Here is a 26,293-nt window from a genome sequence, read left to right as displayed (position 1 = left end):
GGAGGAGGAGGGGAGATGTCACGTGACATCGAGTGGAAGAGAAGGGTAGATGTCACGTGACATCGAGTTTTCCGCAAACTTCAGACAGGAAACCGAATTCGTGTTTAGATCATGGGACATCAATTTTCCTGCCAAATTCAACAAAGAAACTGAATTGGTGTATAAGTCACGTGACGCCAGATCACGTGACACCAACTGACGTCACGTGACCAAAAGACTAATTCAGTTTTTCGGTAAATTTAGCGAGAAATGCACAGACTGACGAACAAGCGGACGGACGAACGGACAAAAATGTGGGATTAATGTTTTCGTTAAAAAAAAAAAAAAAAAAAAAACATTTTGTGCTTTAAAACTATTTGGTGTATTTATTTTTTTTTAACCGTTTGAAGGATGTCCTACTAGAGCACGCTGGCACTGGTTCAAGCTGTTGATAATCATTTTATCTAGGACAGTACGGACGAGTGCTATCCTGAGGTACTTAGAGTGTATAATTACTGAGTATTTAATGCCACAGTGATACACGACCGCACGACATGAAACTTTGGATTCCTCTGCAACGCAACCAGTGTCGCAATGTAGCTCTTTTTTTTTTCGGGTTTGTCACGTAGGGGGCAGAGATAAAGGCGTGGTTCCTGACAAAGCCTCTGCCCCCTAAAGTTAAGTAAACACTGCGCACAACGTGTAATTATGCCCCATCAGAGAAACCAAAATAGTAATAATAGAAGATTAAAAAATTGCTTGAGAGCCGTGCATAAAATGCAGCACGAAAGCTCAAGCGATCATATCCCCCAGTTCGCGGCACTCTGGTCACGCTGACTCCGAACCGCTTCACCATGTCGCTTGGTATGTTCGAAATCCTCGCTCTTGTTGGCTTCACTTGCGCGAGTGCAACGTTCAATTTCCCAGAGCTCAATCCAGATTTGGGAAAATATCAAGATTCATCTACGGTATGTGCCGGCTCTCTGCGTTCGACGTCCAACTAGCTTAAATTAAATAAAATACGAAAGGCAATAGTCCTTAAGAGAATGACCTGTTATATACCAACTTCGGATTCGTTCTTGGTAATGTTGCATTTCGAGTTTCACATGATCCGTCAAGAAATTCCGATAGGCTCGAGGCTCTTTATTTATTGGCTTCTAATTAATTCGCGCGCGGAAAACGTTTCTTTAAAACTCCCATTAGGAGAATATATCTTTGGGACTGATTAGGTGAGCGTTTTGGTCTGACCTGGACCTTCCAAAAGTCTGTTTGTGTCGACTTTTCTGCCCCAGTGAGGCGTTTTTTAGAATTGGTCGATTCGGGCACTTCAGTTCGAGATGGACCTTATTTTTGAATCCGCAAGAATGTAAAAAAACGAAATGTCCACGATAAGAACTCTTTTAAAATCCTATTCTGTACAACTTTTTTGGCACCTGTTTTTTTCCTCGTGAGGTCCAGAGGTCCACACACTGCTTATCTTCGTGTATCAACGTACTACACTGCTAACGCAAACAAATGCTCGCAATACCTACTTTTTTTTTCTTTTTTTCCTTAAAGGAATTTGGTTAAATCTCCTAATGTGATAAGAAGTGCTCAGGTATTAATCTGAGCGGTACAAGCCGGTGCCCGCCGATAACCTGCAACTCAGATTCGAAAAGGCAGTCGATGTTGTGTTTTCTTTAACAGTGTCGCGCAGTGCACTTCCCTGCTTTCTTGTTTCTGCGCTTGGCGTACGGCGTCATCTGTACGAGTCGAGCTACCCTGGGCAATATATATGGGCGGTATCATTTGGATTCGGGCAACGAGGTGCAGTCGTATTTGTTTTATTTTTATTTTGCTTCAAATTTTTATATTTCATGGCGCAAGTTCCAACAAGAAGAATGTTTTTTTTTGTTTTTTTTTAATGTCCCGACATGTTTAGTTTCTGAGAAAAAAGAAAACTCAAAGAAGCGGGAAAGAACGACGAGGTTCTGACGAATGTCGTGTGTGGCGTTTTTGAATCACTCTCAATCTTAAAGTATTCAAAAGGAAGCGTCTATATTTTTTTGTGTGATATATTGAAGTATGTAAGACGAAATTATAACTACTATTTATTATTCGTCGCTCAAATCTTTGTAAAAATCCCCAAACTTGCCTCCGCGAACAACCGTGACCTAAATTGCGGATCTTTTCTTCTTTTTTCTTTTAAGTCTACTACGTTTAGTATCGCTTTTAAAATAATACCACGTGTAGAACCTTACATTTCCTTCCCAACCAAACAAAGCTTGTGCCTTTATCAAGTACGAGTACTGAGAAATAAATTATGACAGAAAGAAGGTTTTCACTTTTTGTTCAATTGCAGCACGCTGTATAAATTTTTTTTTTATTTTTTTTTATTTTTTTTTTTTTTTACGTCGCGTTCTCTTTACACCATTCTTTTACCCGTAATACATTCCGTTAGAGGTATACGAACTGGTTTTGAGTTTTAAGCCTCTTAATATGCTAAAAAATTAGCAAATACCAATGGTGAGTTTTGACGATTGTCGTGTGTGGCGTTTTTGAATCTCTCAATCCCAAAGTATTCAAAACAGAGCTTCTATATTTCATTAGTTTGATATATATGCAATTAGGTAAGATGACATTACAACTACTATTTATTATTCGTCGCTTCCATCTCTGTAAAAAATCCCCAAACATGCCTCCGCGAACAACTGTGACCTAAACTGCGGACATTTTTTTTTAGTCGACCATGTTTAGTTTTTTTAAAATATATATTGCCCAGGGTCGAGAACGGTTATAACGAAGTCGGTTATAACGAAATTGGTTATAACGAAATAGCGGCTACAGCGAAGCGATCACGATTCCCATTCTCTTTTGCACTTCGTTATAACCGAAGTCGGTTATAACGAAATAGCGGATATAGCGAAGTGATTTTTGATTCCCGTTGACTTCGTTGTAAACGGTCTCGACAGTAGACCAACTCGGCTCTCTAACGTCACGCCACTGTGGCGGAGCTTCTGTCGCAACTGCACATGCGCACAAGCTTCATATCACGCGAGTCTGATTTCTGCGCACGCGCTGTGCGCACACCTACTGTGGGAAAACACAAGCTGGTTTGTGTACACCGTGTTGGTGTATACCGTATCATTTTTGACGTCTCTTCAAAATCTTTAGAAAGTAAATATAAAAAAAAAACTCAAATGAATTAAGGCGGAGCCGAAATCTGAATCTGGCTGCTATGAATACTATTCAAGGTCCGTTAACTCGAATGTTAAAATACGCTTCAAATCGACACGTGTTACAAATACGTCCGCCCGAACGCGTAAGAAATCCGTTTCCCGGCGCACGTATATGCAGCGGAATTTTACGTTTTCGGTTTTGACGGGCATCCGAAAAACGTCAGCATATTCCGAATACGGGCGAAGGACAAAGAGGATGCGTAGCGCGGCGGACGGCTGGCATAGGTACTTCGCGGCACTGGGTGTAATGCGGCCGCTACAGGTGCCTCCGCTGACAAAAAAAATAGCGCGCGTCACCTGCTCCGCCACTTGGCTACATCGACAACGTCAATCTCTTGCAGTCGCGAAGCTTGGTGCTGATGGACAGGAGCGACATCGTTGCGAGGCGGCAAAAGTACCTTAGAGGGACGAAAACGTTTCCCCTTCGGTTCGTCGATGCTAAGAGGGTAACGCCAGGCTACAATTGGAACTTTGCCCCACAAAGCCTCAATGGGCGACAATGATAAAACGGAACAATTATCTCCTACCTAATTTACCACGTGACTGATTGCAAACTACAAGACTTGCCATGAACACCCATTTTATAGACGATTAAACATTTTTTTGAGGGCGTCATTGCAGTGGGAATTCTTCATTTGATAACGCCAGCAGAAGAGTAGACGGAGTGCGGTGAGGCAGCACGGTGGTGGCGACAGTCGACCGTGCGGTGAGAACAGCGAGCGTTACCGGCGTTAGGGACAGCGTTCATTCGTCAAGCTCGCAAAGGGCACATGACCACCGGCGAGAAGCAAGCGCGCTCCGTGATTGGCCACTTCCTCAGTACGGGCGCCTACGTCACAATACGGGCACCTGGAATTTTAAATATTCGTTGCAATATGTCTACCCGGAAGTTTAAATATTTGAACGGAGTGGTGACGTCAGAACCGGAAGCGGGCATCTATATGTGTTTGAGTGGACCGGACTTAACCATGGTAGAAAAAATTATTCGTGTTAGATTTAGGACAGATGTGTTATATGGAATAGAGAAGCCATGAAGGAATTACATAAGTAATTTTGGCTTAACGAAGATGCTGCAGCTGGAACGCCAAAGAGCTCCCAGACAATATGAAGTTTAGTGGACGTACTACTTTATATTGCCAAGTTGTGAATTGTTATCAAGTAAATAGATATGAACCAAATATAAACGATGACTGAAAATTGTTCAGGTAAAATATATATATTTTTTTTCTTTTAATTTGGGATTACAAGTGTTTTCGGATAAAGCAGATGTCCCTGAATTACAAGGTATTTTTTTTTCTCGATGTCGTGTGTAGTTTATTAGATATATATACCAGAGCTCAAAGTCTTATTTCGGGCGTCTACAGCAAAACCGAAACTACCTGCTAGAGGGATGGCTACACTGATCACCAGACGTACGATCGCGACGTTGCGTCACCGTGGTGCTGCGGTACGCGGTACAACCAATCAACCGCAGCTCCACCATGACGTGACGTCACAGGGGTGCTGCGGCAGTGTTCCTTGACTAGGAGCTTACCCCCTGGCCACCCACTAAAGAGCTGCTGGATGCATCTTTAGAATCGGTTGTAGTGGAGTACGAGCCCTCACTTCGACGTAAAATTTCGGCTTTGATCATATTTCGTGCCACTAAAGCTATACACTGTCATTTATTTTGGTTTTGTTTTCGACCGAAGTTGCCCTTTAAGTAAGGCGGACGCCGGAACCCAGCTCTTGTCACTCCTAGCATGTGCCACAAAATTACAGCTTCTGTGCCGCGAAATTTACTCGTAAAAGACTTTACAAAAGAGTAGGTTAATAATTCCAAGAGTAACAAAGATGTTAATTTTGCAGCATTTGATATCACGGTGATATGTTTCATGAGTAATATGATGATAGCATGGCATTGATTGCATAATGTTATGTTCATGTAAATGTGTTAAAAAAGAACGTTTGGAATGCTTGTTCGGAGTCCTTACCTATTTTTTCTTTCTTCTGCAATGACGCAGGTGTACCCACTCATTGAGCCCTTTTACGAGATTTATAGGAACTACGAGGAGGACCCTATATATGGCGTTTCCAAATGCGTGAAGGTCAGTCAGGTGGGAGAAGAGGATGGTGTATACAAGGTATTAGCTGAGTTTGGAGAAAACCAAACGGCGTAAGTGATCTATTTATGTCACATCAAGCACCGCAAACTGCAGATAATCTACTAAAGTTGAGGATTGGGCGACTTGGTACATACTTCGGAAATAAAAACAGCGCGAAAAGACGAGGACCAGACGAAGAAGTAACACGGACGCAGCGATGCGTCCGTGTAACTTGTTCGTCTGGTCCCCGTCTTTTCGCGCTGTTTTTAATTCCAATGCAGATAATTACCGAGTTTCCGGCAATGTATCAAAATATCTGATGAAAAGCACGTTAGGTAACAACGAGTAAGATAATTAAATGTTGTGCCCGTTGATTAGCTTGGTCTTAAAATGTTAAGTGTGTTATAAAGCAAGATTTCGTCAGAAAAAACGGACATGGCACCGTGTTTCAATCACTCATGAGACAAACAAAAATTGGCTGCTTTTGGCACGTTCCAAATGCATGGCATCGATAGGGCCTCTTGGCGCTGCTCTTTCTTCGGGCACAATAAGGGGGCCTGAAACGCAGGTTGAGAGGGTTTTGTATATACGGTTTTACTGAAAGAGGGCGAGAGAAAGAAGGGAAAGGGCTACCGGCGCTTTCCCCCTTGCTGGTTGTATAGAAAGAGTGAACGTCCCGGATGAGAGGCTTGACCGGTGTTGGGTGTCTGCAGTGTCCGAACTTCGTTCGCGCTTTCCTTTCTGTTTTAAACTGGCAAACTTAATTAGAGCCACGGACTTCGTCATTCGTGCACCCTATCACCGAGCAATGGTGTCCATGACCGGGGGACTGTCGCCATCGAAGCCCATGGCTCTAATTAAGATTTGGCAGTTTAAAACAGAGAAGAAAGTGCAAACGAAGCACGGGCACAGCAAACACCCAACACCAGCCAAGCCTCTCATCCGGGACTTTCACTCCTTCTACACAACCAGCAAGGGGGAAAGCGCCGGTAGCCATTTCCCCTTCTCTCCCTCGCTCTCAAAATGGCGCTACCCACAATAAAACGGTCTAATAAAGCCGTCCCACTGACACGTGACACTGTAACGTCATGGTGCTACGTCACGTCATTTCGTCACAGGACGTGACTATAGAACATGTTGTCTCCTGAAGTTACAGTGCCACGTGACGTCATACCATTAGGTGACGTGATGTCAGGTCACGACAGCTTACTCTATGAAGTTACGCTTTCACTTTACGTCCTGGTTTCACGTTGCGTCATATTTTCATGTTGCGTCACTTTGCCATGTGGCGCCATGGTGTCAGGTTATGGCAGATGCCTCTAAATGCTATGCATTTTGAGTGCTTTTGAAATGGTCTCAGGGATACAGATGAGACTATGACGTCATCGAGGCTAAGTTACATGGACACGAAAAGCGTAAGGCTGGCCCGATGAAATCTATGCATTATAAAAAGGACGAGTGACAGTTTGCTGGAACCCAATATTGCACTGGAAAAATAAGTGATTATTACCACTGACTCGAACAAAGCAATATTTAATAAGTTTTGTTTCTAATTACTGCTTTGTAAAATTCTGTGTGGCAAGACAAAATTTAATTGCCTCAGTTATTTTTCTTTTATATAATCTCGGAGAGCAGAGTATGTGTCGGAGTCCAATTGGAGGGTTAAGTACGCCAAACCAACGAGGAACACCAGGCACGCCGCAGCGAAGGACTGAGGATTAATGTGTACCACCTGAGGACCGTTGGACGTGCAACCGAAATTTCCATTACATGGCGCCTTTTCCGCGAAAAGTATCCGTTATATTGCGGGCACCTAGGCCGGAATCTGAGCCCGTTTCCGTTTTTTTGGAATCTGTATAGGGCGGCGCTTAACCTCGGAACAGCAAGGTTTTTGTTGTTGTTTTTAGAGCGCAGCTCTTAAGCGCCCGTTTCCGGCTTGAGCGGCGTCGCCGTCGGCGTAACCGCGCGGTGCATTATGGGTCAATTTCCCCTCTAAATTTAGCGGAAAAATTTCCCGCTAAATCTAGCGGAAAAAATTTCCCCGCTAAATCTAGCGGAAAAATTTCCCCGCTAAATCTAGCGGAAAATTTCCCCGCTAAATCTAGCGGAAAAAACTTCCCCGCTAAATCTAGCGGAAAAAATATCTAGCGGAAAATTTCCCCGCTAAATCTAGCGGAAAAAATTCCCCGCTAAATCTAGTGGAAAATTTCTCCGCTAAATCTAGCAAAAAAAATTCCTCGCTAAATCTAGCGGAAAAAATTCCCCGCTCAATCTAGCGGAAAAATTTCCCCGCTAAATCTAGCGAGAAACATTTCCTCGCTAAATTTGGCGGAAAACTTCCCCACTAAATCTAGCGAAAATATTTCCCCGCTAAATCTAGCGAAAAAACTTCCCCGCTAAATTTAGTTGAAAAATTTTCCCGCTAAATTTAGCGAAAAAAATTCCCCGCTAAATCTAGCGGAAAAAATCTCCCGCTAAATCTAGCGGAAAAATTTCCCCGCTAAATCTAGCGGAAAAAAATTCCCCGCTAAATCTAACGGAAAACATTTTCCCGCTAAATCTAGCGGAAAAAAGTCCTCGCTGTCTAGCGGAAAAAATTCCCCGCTAAATCTAGGGGAAACACTTTTCTGGGGGTCGGAGTCACGTGACTCCCAAGGTCACGTGACCCCCCCTCCCACCGAGAACAGGGAACCCTCAGTACCTCCCTCCTCCTCCTCAAGAGCTGCGCTCTAATTCGGTGTTACAGGGCGTTGTAAACGGCTTTCATGTTTTGTTTTTTATTAAGAAAAGAAACAGAACATTACATGTCAATTTACATTAAAAAAAACTGCATCCTTTTTGCAGCACACCCTAAAATGCATTCATTACAAGGAGAACTTTGCGTAGGCCTAGCCATTCGGGCATGGGATCGAGAATGGAAAATACATGTTCCACATACTTCACTCTATTCAAAATCAGTTTATTAGACATACCAGGATTTCTAGAATATTTTGACGTATCTTTCAAACGTTTTTGAGGGGTTTGAGATGTCCGTCGAAGTTTTCTAAAGGTTCTAACGGAATTTTTCAAGAATTTCTAAAGGGCGTAAGAGGCCCGTCATATTTTTATAGGCCTTTGGAGTCTCTACCAATCTCTTCCGTGAAGGCACGCCACCAATCAAGATCATTTTAGCGTGTATGTAGGAGCGATAACGTGACCCTTCAGGGATATATGCGTCGGGAAAGCAGCTTGGCCATTTTGCATCAGGCGGCCGCAACGAGCGGGCGCACAGTGCTGGCTTCCCGTCCTATACCTATCTTCTAGAGTAGCTCAGTCTGCGGGTTAAGGGGAAGGTCCTTTAGTGCCCTGTTTCTTGCGCCTCTTCGCCCGTCCGGCTTCAGCAGCTCATGAGCGAACTCTAAAAACGCCGGAGACGCCACAGCGACGGCGCCAGGGAAAACACCGTTACCGTGCTCAGTATTTCTCAATGGCGGCTGAGGTTCGCTTCGCGTTCGTGGTTTTCGCTCAAGGTGCTACTGACATCTGTGCGAGTGATGCACCTGCTCGGTTCTAATATTTGACTTATCGTGCATCTCAGGAATCAACCCAGCGGCATTCTGAGTACCTAGAAAGATATTTTTTGTTACAAGAAACTCAGTTATTCCTATTTGGCCTGATCAATTTTCTCTACAGCTGCTTGCCCCCGGGTGTGAGTACACAAAGGTTCTTTTCGTATTTTTCGGTTACAACATGCATGTAGTGCTTAATGTCTGAAATGAACTTCGGACCGTTTTACACAATTTTTGGTATATGTTCACAGTTATTTGAGTGTCTAAAGGGTTGAAGGGCTGAGGGGGTCCGAAAAGCTGAAGAGTTTAAGGGCTGAGGGGTTTAATGGGCTGAAGGGGGTTGAAGTGCTAAATGAGTTTGAAGGTCTGAGAGGTATCAAGGGCTGACAGGGTCCCTTAACACATCAAGGCTGAAGTGTATTTTTCAATAGGGCACCAGATAGAAAAACAGCAACGAACTTCATCAGCGTAGGTCCGGCATGCCTGACCGCCATACGCTACAACTAGATACTACACAGCCCCCGAAAAATTAATCGTTGTAAGGTACACATACTTCATTGCTTACCCTCAAGTAACGTATGATTGTACAGCTAATACGGGTCCTTTCTTAAGTATGCGCTTTAGAACACTCCTTATAAAAGACTGCATCCCAGCAGAAAATTCAAACGTGCTCAAAAGTCTCCGGCTGATTACATAACAGACGGTACTCCACCGACCTTAGGACGTCTACGGCCGTTCCCTAAAAAGCAGCTTCTCTATTTTTACAATTTTTGGGTTATGAGATCTGTTTAGTCAAAGTCGGCGACCCTGAATCACGAATCCAAGTATCGTTCCGGCGGCACGGCGAAATCAAAGCTGCCGGTTGAAGAAGCTTGGCAACACTGATATTAGTGCCGCGTCGTCGGCATGACCTAGTTCTTGTCCCGCGCTCCTGAGCCGACGCACCGACAATGTCGGGTCAGTCGCACGTGGAGTTTCAAAACAGAAGGTAATTTGCGCATTTTCTTTTTTACCGCTTCACTTTGTTGATTTGCACCAAACGTAGTAAGTTTTAGTGTGTATTTATAAATTTGCCGGCCAAAAAGCGAATCCGACTGCTATAAATATGACGCGGTCAGTGCCTGCGCTGCGTAACTGTATTTGTTTCTTGCTCGCGGACCGAAAGAAAAAGAAATAATGAGAGATAGATTGGCAGATGTAGTCCCAAGCGGTCTAAGTTGTTATAGATAAGGTGCCTTTATGTGCGCGCTAGTTTGATCAGCCGCCACCTGCTGCGTCCGTCCGATCGTGCTGGAGAAGCCGGCGGACGGTACGCGAACAGCGACGGCACCGTATCGTTCTTCAAAGACGCGTGTTTCGTGGAGAAACCGGCAACAGTCAGCAGCCGCACATCCCGTGTGTAGGTGTCTGACGTAAAGTGCTTGGAGCAGAGCTTTGCGTTGGAGCTCGGAGTCGACAATCTTCCGACGTCTATTCGGAGAACAGCACCGACCCACACCTTGTGCCCCTTCCGGTCTCTTGGGAACTTGTGGAACCGCAGCTCCGGGTTGCGCACCGAATTGTTGATGCAATTCACAGCACTACAAGTCGTGCTCGACATTGCCCAACGCGAGTCCGGCGAGTCTCTCCTGCTCCACGACACGCGCATGAGCGAGCAGCACCGCTTCGCTCTCTTCCGCGCTGTCGCGGAAGCAATGCTGGACTTAAATGAACTGGCTGGACGCTAATAAAAATAGGAGAACACGTGATAACGTGGTAATCACCTCTTGCCGTAAGCAGAATCGCAGTATGCCACGGGAAACGAAGCGTTCGCGGCGTCCGTACGAGAGCGTAGGACTAAACCTACGTCATTACCCAGTGTTGCTTCGCTAGCTCACCCGGTGCCAGCGTTGCTCACCCGCTTTCGCGCCGCTAACCGAGCCGGGAGAACATTTTTAATATTGGTTTTAATCGGTAATGCGGCGTCGGTTTGACGTGATATTTTAAGTATGACCGTATTTTGACCTCCTAAAGCGATATCAGTCATTTCGATAAGGTCGAATTTTTGAGTGGAGTTGCCCTTTAAGAAAAACTTGACGGGTGACGTATTACTATGCAATTTTAAAAACAAAACAAAATTTTACCAGGATGGTGACTACACATTCGTTTCACTGGCGTTAGGCACCCTGGCTTCCACTGCAAACGATATTTTGTTACAGCGGTGCCGGGAATAGCCTTAACACCAAATCACATCTTAATGTGTTCATGCTTACACCAGCAAGGTAATACTGTCACTAATGACAATTCATGAAGCGACGAAAACTAAAGCAACCTAAACGTTGAATGAGTGAACTTGTGCCAAAAACTAAATAGCAAAAGGCTAGCGTCGCAGGCGTCGATGGCGGCGTAACAGCAGGATAAAGCGCTGGAGTAAGACTAACCCCGGCTCGCCACGAGGGACCCCTTTTGTACACGCGAGGGCTTCTGGAACAATCGGCGTACAAGGTTCGGTAGAACATTCGGACCTCGAGTAACTAACATAATTCTCGAATACACCAGAACGCGTCATTTACAGAAAAAAACAATAAGGTGCGTGCACTCCCAGGCATCGAACCTCGGCCCTTTGCTCTTTGCTCGGACCTCTTTTAAAAACCAAATTTGTCAATGGTCCCCCGCTGTAAGGTGGCGCAAGAAAAGTTGAAAAATGAGGCGACAATTTTTTAGAGCGCAGCTCTTAGGCGGCCATTTCCGGCTTGAGCGGCGTCGGCGCCGCCGTCGCCGCCGCCGTCGGAGTAACCACGCGGTGCATTACGGGACATTTCCAATGATGCAACGCGCGGGGAGGAGGACGAGGGGGAGGGTATGGAAGGGAGGAAGGAAGAGAGAGGGGAGGAGAAGGACGAGGTAGAGGAAGAGGAGGGAGGAGGGAGGAGGGGTATACCCTTCCCTCAGTACCCTTCCGTCCTCCTCCTCAAGAGCTGCTCTCTAATTCGGCGTTACAGGGTGTTGTAAACGTCTTTCATTTTTTTACGTAGGTTTGTAGGAATAGGAGCTTTTGATCTCGCAAAAAAATGTGACACCAGTTGCCTAACAAACTCGTGTGACAACCACCACCCAGCGTCGGGTAGATGACAAGATTATTACGCCTCACGGGCTCAGAAGATGATTTCCAGTTGAATGTCGCCAGCACGCGGTGACCATTTTGCAGGTTCATGAATGGTTTGTAACCTGTACCATAACTCGGAAGTAAGAAAAAAAACATTAGAAACTTTCACTTCACCGAATATCAATAGGTCGCGCCTCTACTGCCGAGAAGCTCGTCTGTCAAGGTCGAACATATTTGTCTTCACAGAAACAGTTTAGGAGCACGTTGAGGTATGCACACGGCTCAAGGTACCAGTTAACACCATCAAAAACTGAATACGTTGTGGCCCATGCCTTATGCCAAAACAAGAGGCACTTTGACCCATTGTGGCAGCGCCTGTGGCCTCACAGAAACTTTTCACCAATGCAACAGTCACACTGATACTTTTCTTACCACAACAAAAAAAAACTGCAATGCCATCGGCGTAGCAAATTATTTTTATATCTCTATCACCCAACCGAAACCCACTACACTGGGCACCGCTCAAGACGCTTAAGCACAACAGCTCCAAATATAAATTAAAAAGTAAAGGCGACAAAGAATAACCTTTCCCCACTAACGATCGAAGATATATTGCCTCGTTTAGCTTTTTGTAGTCTTTGCATGCCATTCTGACAGCCTATGTCATTTTGGCACAATTCGCGCATTCCAGAACATCAAGCAGAACGTCGTGTTTGACACAATCAAATGCCTTATCAAGAGCTATCTAGAGCATGGTGACCTAGACCATGCCGCCGTTGCATGTCTCTAAAATGTGCGTGCCACGGGAACATTCGTTGCAATCGACTGTCCTTGAATACCACACGAATGGTGTTCTCCAGTAAGTTGGAGGGCAGCGCGCAGGAATCGCCGCGCTAAGCTTTTCTCTAAGACACTGTAATCTACGGTAGAAAGCGTGATGGGTCGAAAGCCTGTCATCGTCTTTCACTTGTCAACATTGTCGAAATTAAAACAGTGAAAGTTCACGTGAACTAAAGCGGAGCGCCCTACATTGGTACGCTTGAGAAAACACCAATAACGAAAGGACAGCAAAAACATTCTTAAACGTTTTGTATGGCTCAGCTCTCATCTCATTGGAACCCGGTGCTTTTGTTTTAGGCAGATTATCTATCGCTCCCTCTACGTCCTGCGGCGTGACAGGTAGTTCTAACCATTTTTCATCCTCACGATCTACTCGTGGCATAGTCTCAAGACGACTGCCACATATAGGATATCTCTTATAATATTGAACAAAAGCCTTGTGAATAATGCTCGGGCTCACGCTGATTGCACCCTGATAGTTCGTCTCGCCGATTTCCCTAAAAAGAGCACTGCGTTTTTTTTTTTTTTTTTTTTTTTTTTTTTTGCCGGGGCACTTTTTTTGGTTGCTTACCCACTAAATATTTTACCGAGCGCGCATTAACTATGGCACACATGAATCTATCACGATCTTATTCTTCGAGCTGGTCTTTCACGTTTTCGCGGTCTTTCAGACCTACACCAATTCTCTCACACAGTGTTGGAAGCAATGCGTTACAAGTAATGATGTTACTGGTAACCTCGTTATCACTAACGTCTCTCTTTGGGGTACACGTTTACCAATAGTAGATATTCAACGATGATTTTTTTTAAAAAAAGGAAAAAGGGGTGACGTGGTACTTCGTCAAAAGTGCGTCTAAAGAGGCTAGCACTCTCTCCAATCGGTTGGAGTACGACACTTGGAACGAGGAAACCGCATCTCGACTGTTTCGTTCCTTACAATGCAGGCGTATATTAAAAATACTCGAGTAATTTCGGCAGAGCGGTCGCACGTATATCCGTGCGTTGACGAAACGTTGCTCTGCCTCCTGATATGAGAACCCAGTTAAGATCCCGTAAAAGAACAAACCGTCCTCTCACAATCTAGAACGGCATAAGCCAGAAAATAAATAGAAAAATCAGTTTTCGACGTACTGGTGTCCTATACACAGACATTCCGCTAGTAAAGAGCTGTGAAAGAATTGTAAACACTTCAGGTGAAACACAGCGAGAGGTGAGGTGTGGCGTCGGAGCCCTTAGGTGTCATTTCGGAGCAGGTGTACTGAATGAACGGTAAAAAAGCGAGCGCGCACCATACAGTCCGCATAGACGTTCCGCGTTAAACCGTGTAACACACCGGACGAAAATTTCATAGCGTTTTGGACCCAATGAGGATGTATTAAGTAGAGAGCACTTCAGCTGCCTGCGTAAGAATGGAGTGTGTTTTCGTAGATCAGTTCAGTACAAATAGTAACACGTACTAAACAAAAAGTGCTGAATAAACAGGGGCAAGTAAGTATTTATAACAAAGTGCACGCTCATATGAAGGTTATTAAAACAAACACACTCTATCAATACTACCTTTCTGGTTATTCGCATATCAAATCAAATTTTGTGTCAGGTGCATTGACCGGACACTAAAGCACTTGCGTTTTGATACATAATGCATCGTATAATTTTAAGGCCGTTTTATCTGCGTATCTTCCGATAATTGTTGTTTAGTGCTAATTCTGGGTAACGTGGGCACCTATCACAGTACACTGCCAGATTGCGCGGCGGGCACTGTTTTACTGGCCATGCATGTTATCTTGCTTGCTTTTTGTTGTGTTATCAGCGGCCCGTGGAATATTTGGCGGAGTGCCAAAAATGGCCTTTGTTGATATGGAGCGCGGTCGACCTCGCGAAACCGCGAAGTGTCTTACTATGGTGCCTGGACCGCGTCTCCGACTGGTGTGTTTAGCGTCCTATCCCGCCTATACATCAAAAGGGGTCCCGAAGTGGCAACAAATGACGTCACAGAAACCGTAGTGTTATGCTGTTGCCTGTCGCGATCCTGGCAGTTGGCCGTAGAACTGCTGGCGAAAAGCACGAGCGAACGCGAGTGTCGCTGTCGTCACGGCGTCCCAGGCGTCCCAACTTCCGGCTGTTGTAGCTTCCGTGTGCTGTCACAGTGGAGAGCGACCTGCAGCAGAGCAGGCGTCTGCTATATACACCACAACTGTTGGGACGCCGCCAGGATCGCGACCGGCGACAGCATGGCACTTCTCTGACGACACCAGGCGGAAATCGTGGGACCACATTTTTGGACTCGGTAAACACACAAGTCGGAGACTCCTTCCAGGCACCATAGTCCCACTAACAGCTATGATGATTATATTCTTTATTGTAGAAGGGATGGCGCTATGGCCTCAGTGGGGAGGGGGGCTAGGGAAGCACAAGTTCACATTCTGCAGTCGACGCTCGACCTTTTCAACAGAAAAAAAGTAACATCCTCCCGAAACCTTTACAGCTTCCGTAACTCACACTTTGAGCGAAAAAAAAAAAGGCTTCTAGTTCGGTCGCCACCTGCCATTGCTCTTCCGTCTTAGTTTTCTCTATCGAGAAGAAATCTGTCTTTTTTAGTACCAACAAACGGTGTACTTGTTATTGTTTCTTACCCGTGTTTAACGATGACCGGGTCGTGTGCACAAGTCAATCAAGTCTATTGTGTGGAACATGCCTCCGTGCAGAATTTAATAAACCAGGCGTTTATTTAATACTTATTTATTTATTTAAACATAATCCTATCCTCATTTTGGAGGTTGTGGCAGGAGGTGTTAAAAAGTTATTTGCACAAAATGTTACACAAAAAACAAAAAAACGTGAAAATTCACAGTGCAGATATATGCAGAAATTCTACAATTCTTTTCACGAACAACTTTCCAAAGCATTGACAAATTAATCATGATGTCAAATTTGCGTATGCTTCAGAAATTATAATCCGTTTCTTAATGGTACCTTAGAAAACGGAACATTAACAGTTACTTCGACACAGAAAGGGAACAAGAGCCCTATTCTGCAGACTTCTCATTCCACGAACAAGTCGAGGAGTTAAATACTTTGTAATGTCAATGTTAAAGTCACCGTTTAACATACCGTATAAACATTTTAGTCGCTCTCTATAACGCCTCGTCAATAAAAAAAATCAATTTGAGCAGTCTTGTAAAGTGGGGCGACAGATTCTTTTGTACTGGTTGTATACGAAGCGCAATGCAAATCTCTTCACCTTCTCTAACTTGTAATTGTTAGTAATTGTGTACGGATTCCAAACTTGGGAAGCATATTATAAGACAGGTCTTACAGAGTTTTGTGTGCGGTGAGCTCTATATCCGAAGAACAGTGCTTCAAATTACGCTTCAGGGGCCGAAGTTTTCCGTAAGCTTCGTGAACAACATCGTGAACAACATTGTCATGTTACTCCGAGGGTACGAGGGCAGGTTGAAAGACAAAGCGACACATAAGTAGACGAACGAAAATTAATTTACTCACAAGCACAAAAAAAAAACAGAACAGAAAAAAATTGATAAGCAGAAACGAAAGAAAAAAAATAGAGTGATTGAATAGCTACAGTCACTGCGGTCAATCTCGGTCGTCTTGAAATGGGAGCTGAGAACACTCACAGTCTCGAGCGTCGATCTTGCTTGGGACGGAAGCAGGCTTTGTTCTTCGATGTCACGGGTGTGGGTCCAAGCTTGCTAGGAGCTCTGGGGCACCCAGCACCGGTTCGATGGTGTCACTTGACCAACCAGGTACGCGGCCTGGGTTGACAGGAATGTTGCGAGGCCGCCCCTTCGTGTCCGTCTTCGAGCTCAAAATCCAATGCTCCGAGCTTCTGGTGCGAGCAGCAAGCACGACGTCGCTCCGGCTCGATGGTAGTGAGAAGACCTGGAGCGGAGCCAGGGTTCACCAGGTGCGAAGCCTGGAGACCTATGTTGCGCTATTTGAACTCCCACAGCGACTATGGAGAAGGAAGTGACGTCAACAACGTACCAAACGCAGATTGGATGTTGATTAGTGAGAGTCGCTGATGACGAATTTCCGCAGAAGAAACATCCAATCTGCGTTTTCTGCATTGTTGACGTCACTTCCTTCTCCCTAGTCGCAACTGCCGCCCTTCAGGTTCAAAGTCGTCAAAATTCATCTTACCCCGCGAGCTTTTCCTTTGTCCTCGAGCTTTTTCCCCTTCTTCATCTTCCGCTTTAACCGTCAGAACAGGAACGTGACAAACATAATCAACGTATATATGCAGAGCCCAGGTATCCTGGGTTCGAGCCCCACCCCTGCCCGTTTCGATCTGGATGAGCATCGTACCGGCGTGCGGTCGTGTATCACTACTGCGTGGTGCACGTTAAAGACCCCAGGCTAGCGGTTGTACCGCACTGGCTAAATTGCTTATCTACAGTGGGTAACAATGTCGCCATGTTCTGGCAGACTAAACTCCTGCTGTATAAACAACTGACGACTAATTTGTTTGTTTTTCAACATATATATTCCATTTTAAATCAAGCGAAAACAACACTCCTAGGTAGTAATTTGTACGGGGCAACACTCAGCAGATAATTATCATTAAGATAATAAGAGGAACTAAGTGGCGAAACTTTTCTAGAGAAGGCAATCTGTACACATTTTTTTTCAATATTGAGTGGCAACTGCCATCCCGAGAATCCTTCGGACGGCCGTTCTGGACAGCGGTAAAGTAACCGTTGGTTGTTTACTGTTTTGACTTCTTGAATCAAAATACAGTCATCAGAATTAAATTTTATGTTGGCACCAGCGAAACCTCCAACGTCTATAATAAAGATACTAAATACAAGTGGTCCCAGTGACACAGCCCTGGGGGACTTCCGACAACATGTCAGCCTGCTCAGAACAGGCCCCTTCAAGAGAAACAAGAAATCGACGAGCCGTTAAGTAATCTTCAAGCCAGGAAGTCATATTTTAATTGCTTAAGGTATCCACAAGTTTTAACAGTTGTTTAAGGCGAAAAACCCGGTCGAACGTTTTCGGGTGATCGATGAATATAATACCCACTTGTCCTTAAAGTTCTATGACTTTAGCCATGAGTCGCTTCAACCAGCTGCGTAGATGGTGAAAGGCCGCTGTGGAGATCATGTTGGCCATGGCAGAAGAAACTTTCAGTTTTAAGAAAAAAAATATATATATGCTTCAACACAATGTGTTAAAGAGTCTGAGCGCATGACAACGGCAACAATATAGGTAGGGTTCGGAGTTTTCGGTTCAAACCGAAAAAAAAAACGATAAAAGTACGCCGAATCCATTTTCGTAAATTTGGTTTTAACCGATAAAGATCAGTTTTTATGTTCGGCATTTTCAATTTAAACCAATAAAAACCGATAAAAGTGCGTTTAATTCATTTTCTAAAATTCAGTTTTAACCGGAAAAGGTCACTTTGACCTTTCAGTCGTACCACAGAGCCGTGGCGAAAAAGTGGAACGACAGTGTCTATCGGAACGTGTCCGAATGTATGGAATTAACGGATGCCATCACGACATTTTGGTTTAATTCGCGCATCATCGATCGGAACATGAAGTCCTAAATGCCCCAAGAATTCGCCACGTACAAACGTGCTTTCAAACCCGCTGTAAGGAAGACTGGCTTGATGCAGGCTCTGCATGTTGTGCTGTGCTTCAAAACGTCGCAACGTGTCTTTTTTGGCGGTCACAATTGGTTGGTTGGCCAATCTCCCCACCCTGCCAGTGTCCAGTGTTAGCGTTGAGAGGGCATTCTCGAAGCTCAGGGTCACATTAACGGGAAAGAAAGAGTGTGGATCAACGAGGGGAACCTGGGAAAGTACATGTGTGTTCTATAATAATTTCACGTAATCCTGGTGTAAAGAAGGTGAAGTTCTATGTTTTTTTCGGCATAGGCTTCGTGTTTGTACTTCTGTTTTTTCTTGTTTCTTTTACCGTTACACACATTTGACAAATAAAGTGTCCATATATTTTTCAATGTATCTGTGCCGTTATTCTTTGAGTGATCACAAATATCAGAGCTAGAAGGATCATCTGATCCGGTGTCCGTTGATGTTTATTTTATATTCATCGAAAAAAGCCGATACACTTGTGGGCATAAATTTACACGGAAAAAAAACGAAAATTGATTTTTAAAATAAGCACCGAAAAAAGTACGCCGAATTTTGAAAAAATAAAAACCGAAAACGCGGAACCCTAGTTATAGGCCTGAAGCTGTTCAGTGATAACGCATTTCTTTATTTGTAAACAGAGATGACTTTTGCAGCTTTTCAGTTACCGGGAATAGCTGCATCTGACAAAAATAGCGTGAATAAAACAAAATAAACCTTGAACACCATTCAGCATACCGTTTTAAAAATGGGTTAAGAACGTTATCAGCGCCCTGAGACTTTTTATTATCGAGGATAAGCAAATATGTAAAATGCCTCCGTTGGGTGCTTCAATGTCAGGAATGCAGTAATCAGTGAATAGCGGAGCGGCCAGCCGAGGACCACTATGTTCGGTGAAAACGGAGTCAAAATAGCGACTAACACACACTGCCATTTCGATAGGATCCAAAATAATCTCGTTATCTACATGAAGTTTAGTAATATGAGCACCTTTATGTGATAAGTGTCCCTAAATTGTTGACGGATCAAACTTCAAAACTTTGTAAAGGATGAAGCTGTAGTATACGAAATTAGCCTCACGTATCGGAGACCGTAGATCTGTCTCACGCTTTTCCCGAATGGGCGGAGTGTTTTTAGCACTTGACTTCAGAGCTTATAAAATTGTTTGTTTTAGATAAATAACAGCGCGATTACTTTATGGGTTATGCTTAAACAACTTTTTTTTTACCATAGGTGCAAAGTTGTGTAAGCATCCGTGTGTCGTTACCTCAAACATATTCCACAACATATCAGTGTCGGTACCAGGAAGATAATTAATCTGTGCGAATTCTATGAAAAAAGTCTCTAGCATTTCTAAGACAGTCACCATTCGCTCTAAGAAAATCTTGATATCAGATAGTACGCCTATCATTTAGTTTTTGCAACCAGCGGATGGGAAAACGAATTTCCGTCTACCAGGGGTAAAAAACGAGGCAGCGGACGCCCTTCACTTTTCCTTCGTTGAAGTTCAGGAGGTGCTCCTTGGCCTCCGGCTTGCGAAGAGTGGCTAACCAAACGTGATTTATTTGGAAGGCTCCAAAAGAAATGATGTCCGGCAACACGCCGGTTTTCTTGAGCTACTTCCGGAAATCCTCGATGCCCATAAACTAGCTCCCTCAAGTCCCCGTGAAAAATAAGAGTTTTAAAACGTCATTAAAGTCTCCAACGCTGGTAACAGTCTTGTATTCCTCGAAAAACGATGACATTGGGTTGAGAAGAAAAAAAAAAAAAGGAACCACGGCTCCTGGGGATTCCATCATTACACGAACATTCGCTTTCGCTGCCGGTAGACGAATCCCGGAGTCACAAGGCGGCTCAAAGAATCTGTCGCGCCTTTCTTATGCGTGCGTTCTAATTTGCTATGCTTGGTTGCGTGGAGCTTTGGGTGGTTTCGTACGCGCTGCACGTATGACGCACTCTTCTGATCTCCGGTGCACCAGACTTATTGAGAAAAGTTTCCATTTCTCCACGAGTATAGTCTGTCACGAGCATGCTCTATTAATGAGAAATTTTCCATGGGTCCTGCTTCCTTGGCGTGCGTGTAGGGCCTTGGATCCTTGGTACTCTTGGATTTCTAAAAGCTGTTGTAACTGGAGTACTAATGAAATAAGGTGGGCTTATCGCGTCGCTTACTTTATCAATTGAGTTGTGTATAAATTTTTTATGTCAAATGTTTGCTGCGCTACTCTTTATGCCCCATGTTTTCCCACGTGATGTCGTGAGTTCATGTGGTAAGCCACGCCTTATCGGGGATCAGCTGCGCGCGCCGACAGCAGATTGCGGTCAAAGCAGTGATGAACTAAAGATCACGCCACAACCGCTAACATTAAAAATATATATTGTACATCCTGTTAAAGCTTAATATTGTTTTTTTTTTCTTTCAAACATGATGTCAATAATATTGTTACACTTGATCCACAGCCTCGCAATGGTAACGCTTGAATCCAGTGAAGGATATTCCGAGAAAAATATGATTGTTTTTTCAGTCAATGGGGGTGAGTCTTTTTGTTGATTATAACCATAGGCTAACTCCTTAACGACAATGTACTCGTTCAGTTTTCTACAACAAAAATGTACTCTTTTCACGCACACCTCTGTAATTTTACTATCAACGGGTGAGTTTAGCTTCAGACACAATTGACTTTTTTGAATATTTAATTTTCAGAAAGTGAAACACTCCCAATATACCTTACCTATTTGGACGTCGAGAGCTGTGGAGTCCTAAGGATCGCCTACGTAAGCGGTAAGACCGCCTTTTTTAATACTAAGATTTAGCATTACGTATACCAGCAAATGCAAGCACTGTGCGTTTACGTTAGCGTTGCGTGTTCTACACTGCACGTGCGTGGGAGCCCAAACTGCGCTTTGGATTAGCGCATGGCGACGGCGCGATGCACCTCGTGGAGCACTCAACGCTAAAGGAAACGAACAGTGTTAGCGTTTGGCCCTGTGCACAATACTAAGAGTTCCTTATAGCGTAGAAAAAAGTGTGCTCAAACATATTTCGCAAAGTTCATTTTTATATATACAAAGTCCGTCCGGAACGTATCCCGCCATATTTTTTGTTATCTGGATAGCCCTGGGGACATCATGAATGTCGATTTGCAGCCATTCAGACAGATCCATGCGGGGAATGCGGGAACGATCACTTTTCTCTTGGTCTGCACGGTCGGCAGCGACACGCCATAGAATCAGGTGAAACGGTGTGCGTTCGTCGGATTTACTAGGACAGCGAGTTTATCAGTCAATATGAAGCAAGGTTTTCTTCAAATGTGAATATTTATCAGCGGACACTTTTCAAGTGTGTAGGAAAAATTTCGGAGATGAGAGGTGCCCATATAGAATTCTGATACGGCTGAAGGATGCCGTAAAAACAAAACGACCGAAGTTCTGGGTAGATGTTGACAGGCAGCTTCACCACGACAATGCACCTGCCACATCTCTTGCAGATTTTTCAGCAAAACAATGCGTCTTCCAGTTGTGCAAGCCCCTACAGTCCAGACATGAAGCCCTGCGACGTGTGGCGTTCTTTAAAGCTAAAATTGTAGTTTAAAGACAAAACATCTGAAACCGTTGATGACACTAGGGGGAAGAGGACGAGACAGCTGATGGCTATTCCGAACCAGGGCTTTGCAGGATGTCTTCAAAAATGCGGAAGGAACGCAGACATAAGTGTGTGAGCCCTCAAGGCGAGTAATTTGGAGAATATTAATTCGCCATTATACTAGGTTGCCTCGATTTTAGAGGATAGTAAATGGCGGGATACCTTCTTGACAGACATTGTAAATGTGAGTGCCGCCTGTGAGAATACTAGAGACACATGTTAGCTAGTATCCCTACCACAAAACCCAGTATAATTTTTCTCTATCTGGAATATGGAACTGGAAATCTATCTAGATTCAATGTGGGTTTCAGGTTTTCAGACATTATACCTCTGTCTGCAATCTGGGTTTCGGGTTTCCAGAAACAATTCCAGTTACATTTTCAGTTCCATAATCCAGAGAGTGAAAAGTTATACTGGGTTTTTCAGTAGGGATAGCGTTATCATGCGAACAAATTTACAAATATTGAAAGACTAAAAAAGCATACTGATCCTTTTAATATATTTTGGAGACTGTATGCCAGTCAACCCGTTTTTCTTCCCATGTTTCAACAATATAGATACGCTTAAAAACTGTTTCGCCAGTCTCTAGCAATTATTCGTTTCGTATTCATACACTCTCTCATAAAATGTTTTGTGTCTTCTCGAATTGAAGCTCGTCAACCTCCGTTGTCCAGCATATGTAATATTGATAGCTACAAGACTGACGAAAAGTCGCAGTTTTTGCTCTGCTCGCTTTTATTTATTTCCAAATAGCACAGATCTTTGGGTAAATATTTTGTGTTTGCCTGGAAATTTAGGACATCAAAACGCCCCAAAAGGCAAGGTAGAGCCAAGCTTGGACCTTCTTAGGCCAGAGTCTGGGTGTCTTGGCCCTAATTCTCCAAACGAGTGCCAAAGCTGGCCTTCGCTGCTGGTAGCTTCGCTGGCATCGGGTAGCTTTGGGCCTTACAACCAGACGAGTGCAATAATTAGGTTTCACAGCTGGTTCTTCGCTTCGCACGGGGCATCTTTGGCTGAAGTCTGTAACTTTGACAGGTATAAGGAGAGCCAGAGCAAAGCCATAAAAACGCCAAAGAAAGGTACTCTGGCACTAATTAAGGTCTTGGAGCAAACCGGTATTAAGCCCAAGTTACGTCCCCGCGATTGCCAAGTTTGTGCCAAGTTCAGGTTTTCGTGTGGCGCGCTACCTGGGATTAGCAATAACCTAGCAAATAAAACAATCGTTTATTAACTTTTCTATCATAAAAAAGAGGCAACGGATGGGCACAACAAAGGATACCACCCCTGAAAGCTGAAGACATGCAGAGGCTAGCTAATGTTAACGCTTCTTGCTTTGTGATTTCTTCTTGGGAGATTTATCGGCCAATTCGTGACTCCAGGCGGACTCACATATCTCTATTGTAGTAGGCTGGATGCCGGAGCGAGGCTTGACTTGCTGGGGTCGAGCGGCATCACCCGCAGCCATTGCTTGGTACCAGGTAATGCATAGGACTATGAGAGAAACAGAGAAAACCGTAGGTTCTTACCTTAGAATGTCTTTCCCGACAATGAACATTGTATCGTGCTTTTCAAGAATGACAGTTAATATTTTAAGCGCAAATATCAAAAGCGTTAAAATATATATAGTTTTCTTTAATAGTCATTTTGTGGTTAAGGTTTGACGATTGCGGCTTCGTTAAGCGTAAACTGTGATACCGTTCAATAAGATAAGGCTTGCCAAGAGTCACTGTGGAGTCGTTTGTGATCTCGAAGTCATCAGAACCTAGCAGACGATAAGTTAGAAGGCCTTTACTGGTGACATTCACATTGTTTCAAGTGCACCTACAAACTACTTCTCGTGCAAGCTTTAGTTTTGAACTGCAGTGAGGGTTTTCTCACGAACAAAACTCGGAGCGTGTTGTTGATTTGTTGAACGTGTTATTTGTTCAGTAAATGAAGCAAAGGACGACGGCAGAGTCGGTGGTGCTTCAGCACAGTGTATTTTTTTAATCGGAGTTCGAACGCTTGACAAACTCCGATTCGATCTTTAAACGCATGATATAATGATCGCAGCATATTACAAATCATTCGCCTTCGAGCACCGCGTACAAGCTTCAAAATTCCTACTTTTGTGTGCTTCTCCCATAGCCTTGCGCGCATTGCCAGGTGTCAATCAATGGCCGCCGGTGGTTCCACCAGCGGGCGTCCGATTCGCGATCCAGAATTCTACAATAGATATCAGTTTGTTTTGTTTATTAATTCAACTACTTTGTTCTGATCTATGGGGGAAAGCCTAAATGGTGTGATCGCGCGAGCTCGAAAAAAAAAGATCTTGTACAGCTTATCTGCATAATAATTGATTTTCTCCTCCGCCGTACTTGCCAGTGTTAGACGGATATTACGTGCATGAAAAGACACTGCATAACACACATCTTCATCCAATACAGAAAGTGCATGTGGTGTCGTGGTTCCCGAGAGCCGAATAGGACAAAGCACCCTCTCCTGCGATTTTGTTTATGACTTGCTCTGTGGAACCACAAGATACCAGATATATGACGACAGTTGCAAGAACTGATCAAGAAACCATCGCCTGCATCGACGTTTTGTCAAACGTTTATCTCGCATGATATAGCATTTATCTTGCGTTTGCTGCTGATTTTGATAAAGGCGTTTGAAAAGCATTCCAACAAGGCTCTGAAACTTTTTCGTGGAGCCTATGTTGCCTGGGACACCTTTCCGACTGGTGTGCTTAGCGTCCTTTACTGCCCACACACGCCAAAAGCGGCCCCGAACTCGAAAACAAAGGACGTCAAGGAATCCGTCGCGTTATGTTGTGGGATGTCGCAATCCTGGTGGTTGGTGATAGGGGTACCGGCAAAAAAAAAAGTACATGGGAACGCGAGTGTCGCTGTCGTTGCAACGTCCCAGCAGCTGGAGGCTTCCGTGGATTGTCAAGCTGGAGAGAGATCTGCAGCAGAGCAGATGACCGCCTCGTCCACCATCGCTGCCGCGATGCCGAGAGGATCGTGACCACCGACAACGCCACACTCTAATGACGTCGTCAGATGGAAATCAAAGTGCACTCATGTCTTGTTAATACCGACGCCTTCGTTGCCAAGAAAAATCGCCCGTAGTGCGAGTCATCCATAATAACAAATAACCACTTCACAGCCCTTACCAGAAGTACGGGGACAAGCACTTAGGTGACTTTTTCTTAAACTAAGCAGTTCGAGAAGAGAAAAAGGAGGAACCCCCGCTTATATCCGAACCTTCTTTTGTGTGTCGCAGACGTCGCTTTGTTTCTCCCAAAAACAATAGACGTTTTCAGGCTGCTGTGCATGGGCGCCGCCATAACTGACCTTCAGTTTCTGTTTTCTTTTATTCTATTCGCTTCACTTCATCATTTCCAGAACAGGACAGGTTTTTGCCACTTTAGGTGCTGTTGTGTCTTTTAGGTGCCACTGATCTGCTAGCCTGACTGCCTTCGCCGATTGCTGAGTTACGGTGAAACGGAAAATATGAGAAATTAGCGTTGTGTGTCCGGAGCTTCTCCCCCGTTCCCCAAACAGCGACGAAGGTCCACAGTACAGACCTAGCTGCTTTAGGAACCTAGCTGCTTTAGGGACCAATCTTGGTTTCCGGTTGTATGTCACACATGGTCTCAAGCAACGATAGACCGCAAGCGGCAAAAACCTATTTTACGTAAAAACAAAACAAAAACCTTTTTTGGTGTGTAGCTATTGTCGCAAGACCGGCAACCAATGTCCGTGTACACACTGTGACCTCTGGGTTCACTGGTATCTAGGCAAAGTTGTCGGACCTTTTTCTTTTTCTAATCTTGGGTGCTGGCGTCCGTGATAACGAGACCAAAATTCTGGTATTTAACTCATTCATCCCTTAAATAGGAGTTAATAATCCGGACTATGCCAATGATGATATCAATAATGCGGAGCGTCCACATTAATGGCGTCTATATTAACGAGACATGGTTGCAACACATTTTAGGACGCGGCAAACACGCCAGTTGGAGCCGGGTTCAAGGCGTTTTGGCTGTGACATTGTTAATAAATGTGCCACCGACCGATCGATAGGTCCGCGCTTTAGAGACCATTTTCTTTGCCAAAATTACCAAGCAGTGTTCCAATCCTTGACGTCTCAGCGAACTTCCGGTTCATAATACAAAGAATCAACAAAGCCTGTCTTAACACTTCTTGAAACGTCGATGAAGCATTTAACCACCGATTTTCCAGACGAACGCCAAAAGAGACAAAAAGCACGAGATCTGTTCAATTTGTTTTAT

General features: G+C 44.3%; 1 protein-coding gene across 1 annotated transcript; it reads left to right on the top strand.

Moving 5' to 3' along the window:
• The first annotated feature begins 833 nt into the window (after positions 1-833).
• LOC121833571 lies at positions 834-24,568 on the top strand. The gene is made up of 5 exons (XM_042286975.1): positions 834-947; positions 5,201-5,352; positions 20,832-20,909; positions 21,080-21,153; positions 24,441-24,568. The coding sequence occupies exons 1-5, from the start codon at positions 834-836 to the stop codon at positions 24,566-24,568; spliced, it is 546 nt and encodes a 181-aa protein (XP_042142909.1).
• Positions 24,569-26,293: the final 1,725 nt, after the last annotated feature.

Source organism: Ixodes scapularis, unplaced genomic scaffold (genome assembly GCF_016920785.2).
Source record: "Ixodes scapularis isolate PalLabHiFi unplaced genomic scaffold, ASM1692078v2 PGA_scaffold8__174_contigs__length_109621045, whole genome shotgun sequence".
Taxonomy (NCBI): Eukaryota; Metazoa; Arthropoda; class Arachnida; order Ixodida; family Ixodidae; genus Ixodes; species Ixodes scapularis.
This window is presented reverse-complemented; position numbering and strand designations above follow the sequence as displayed.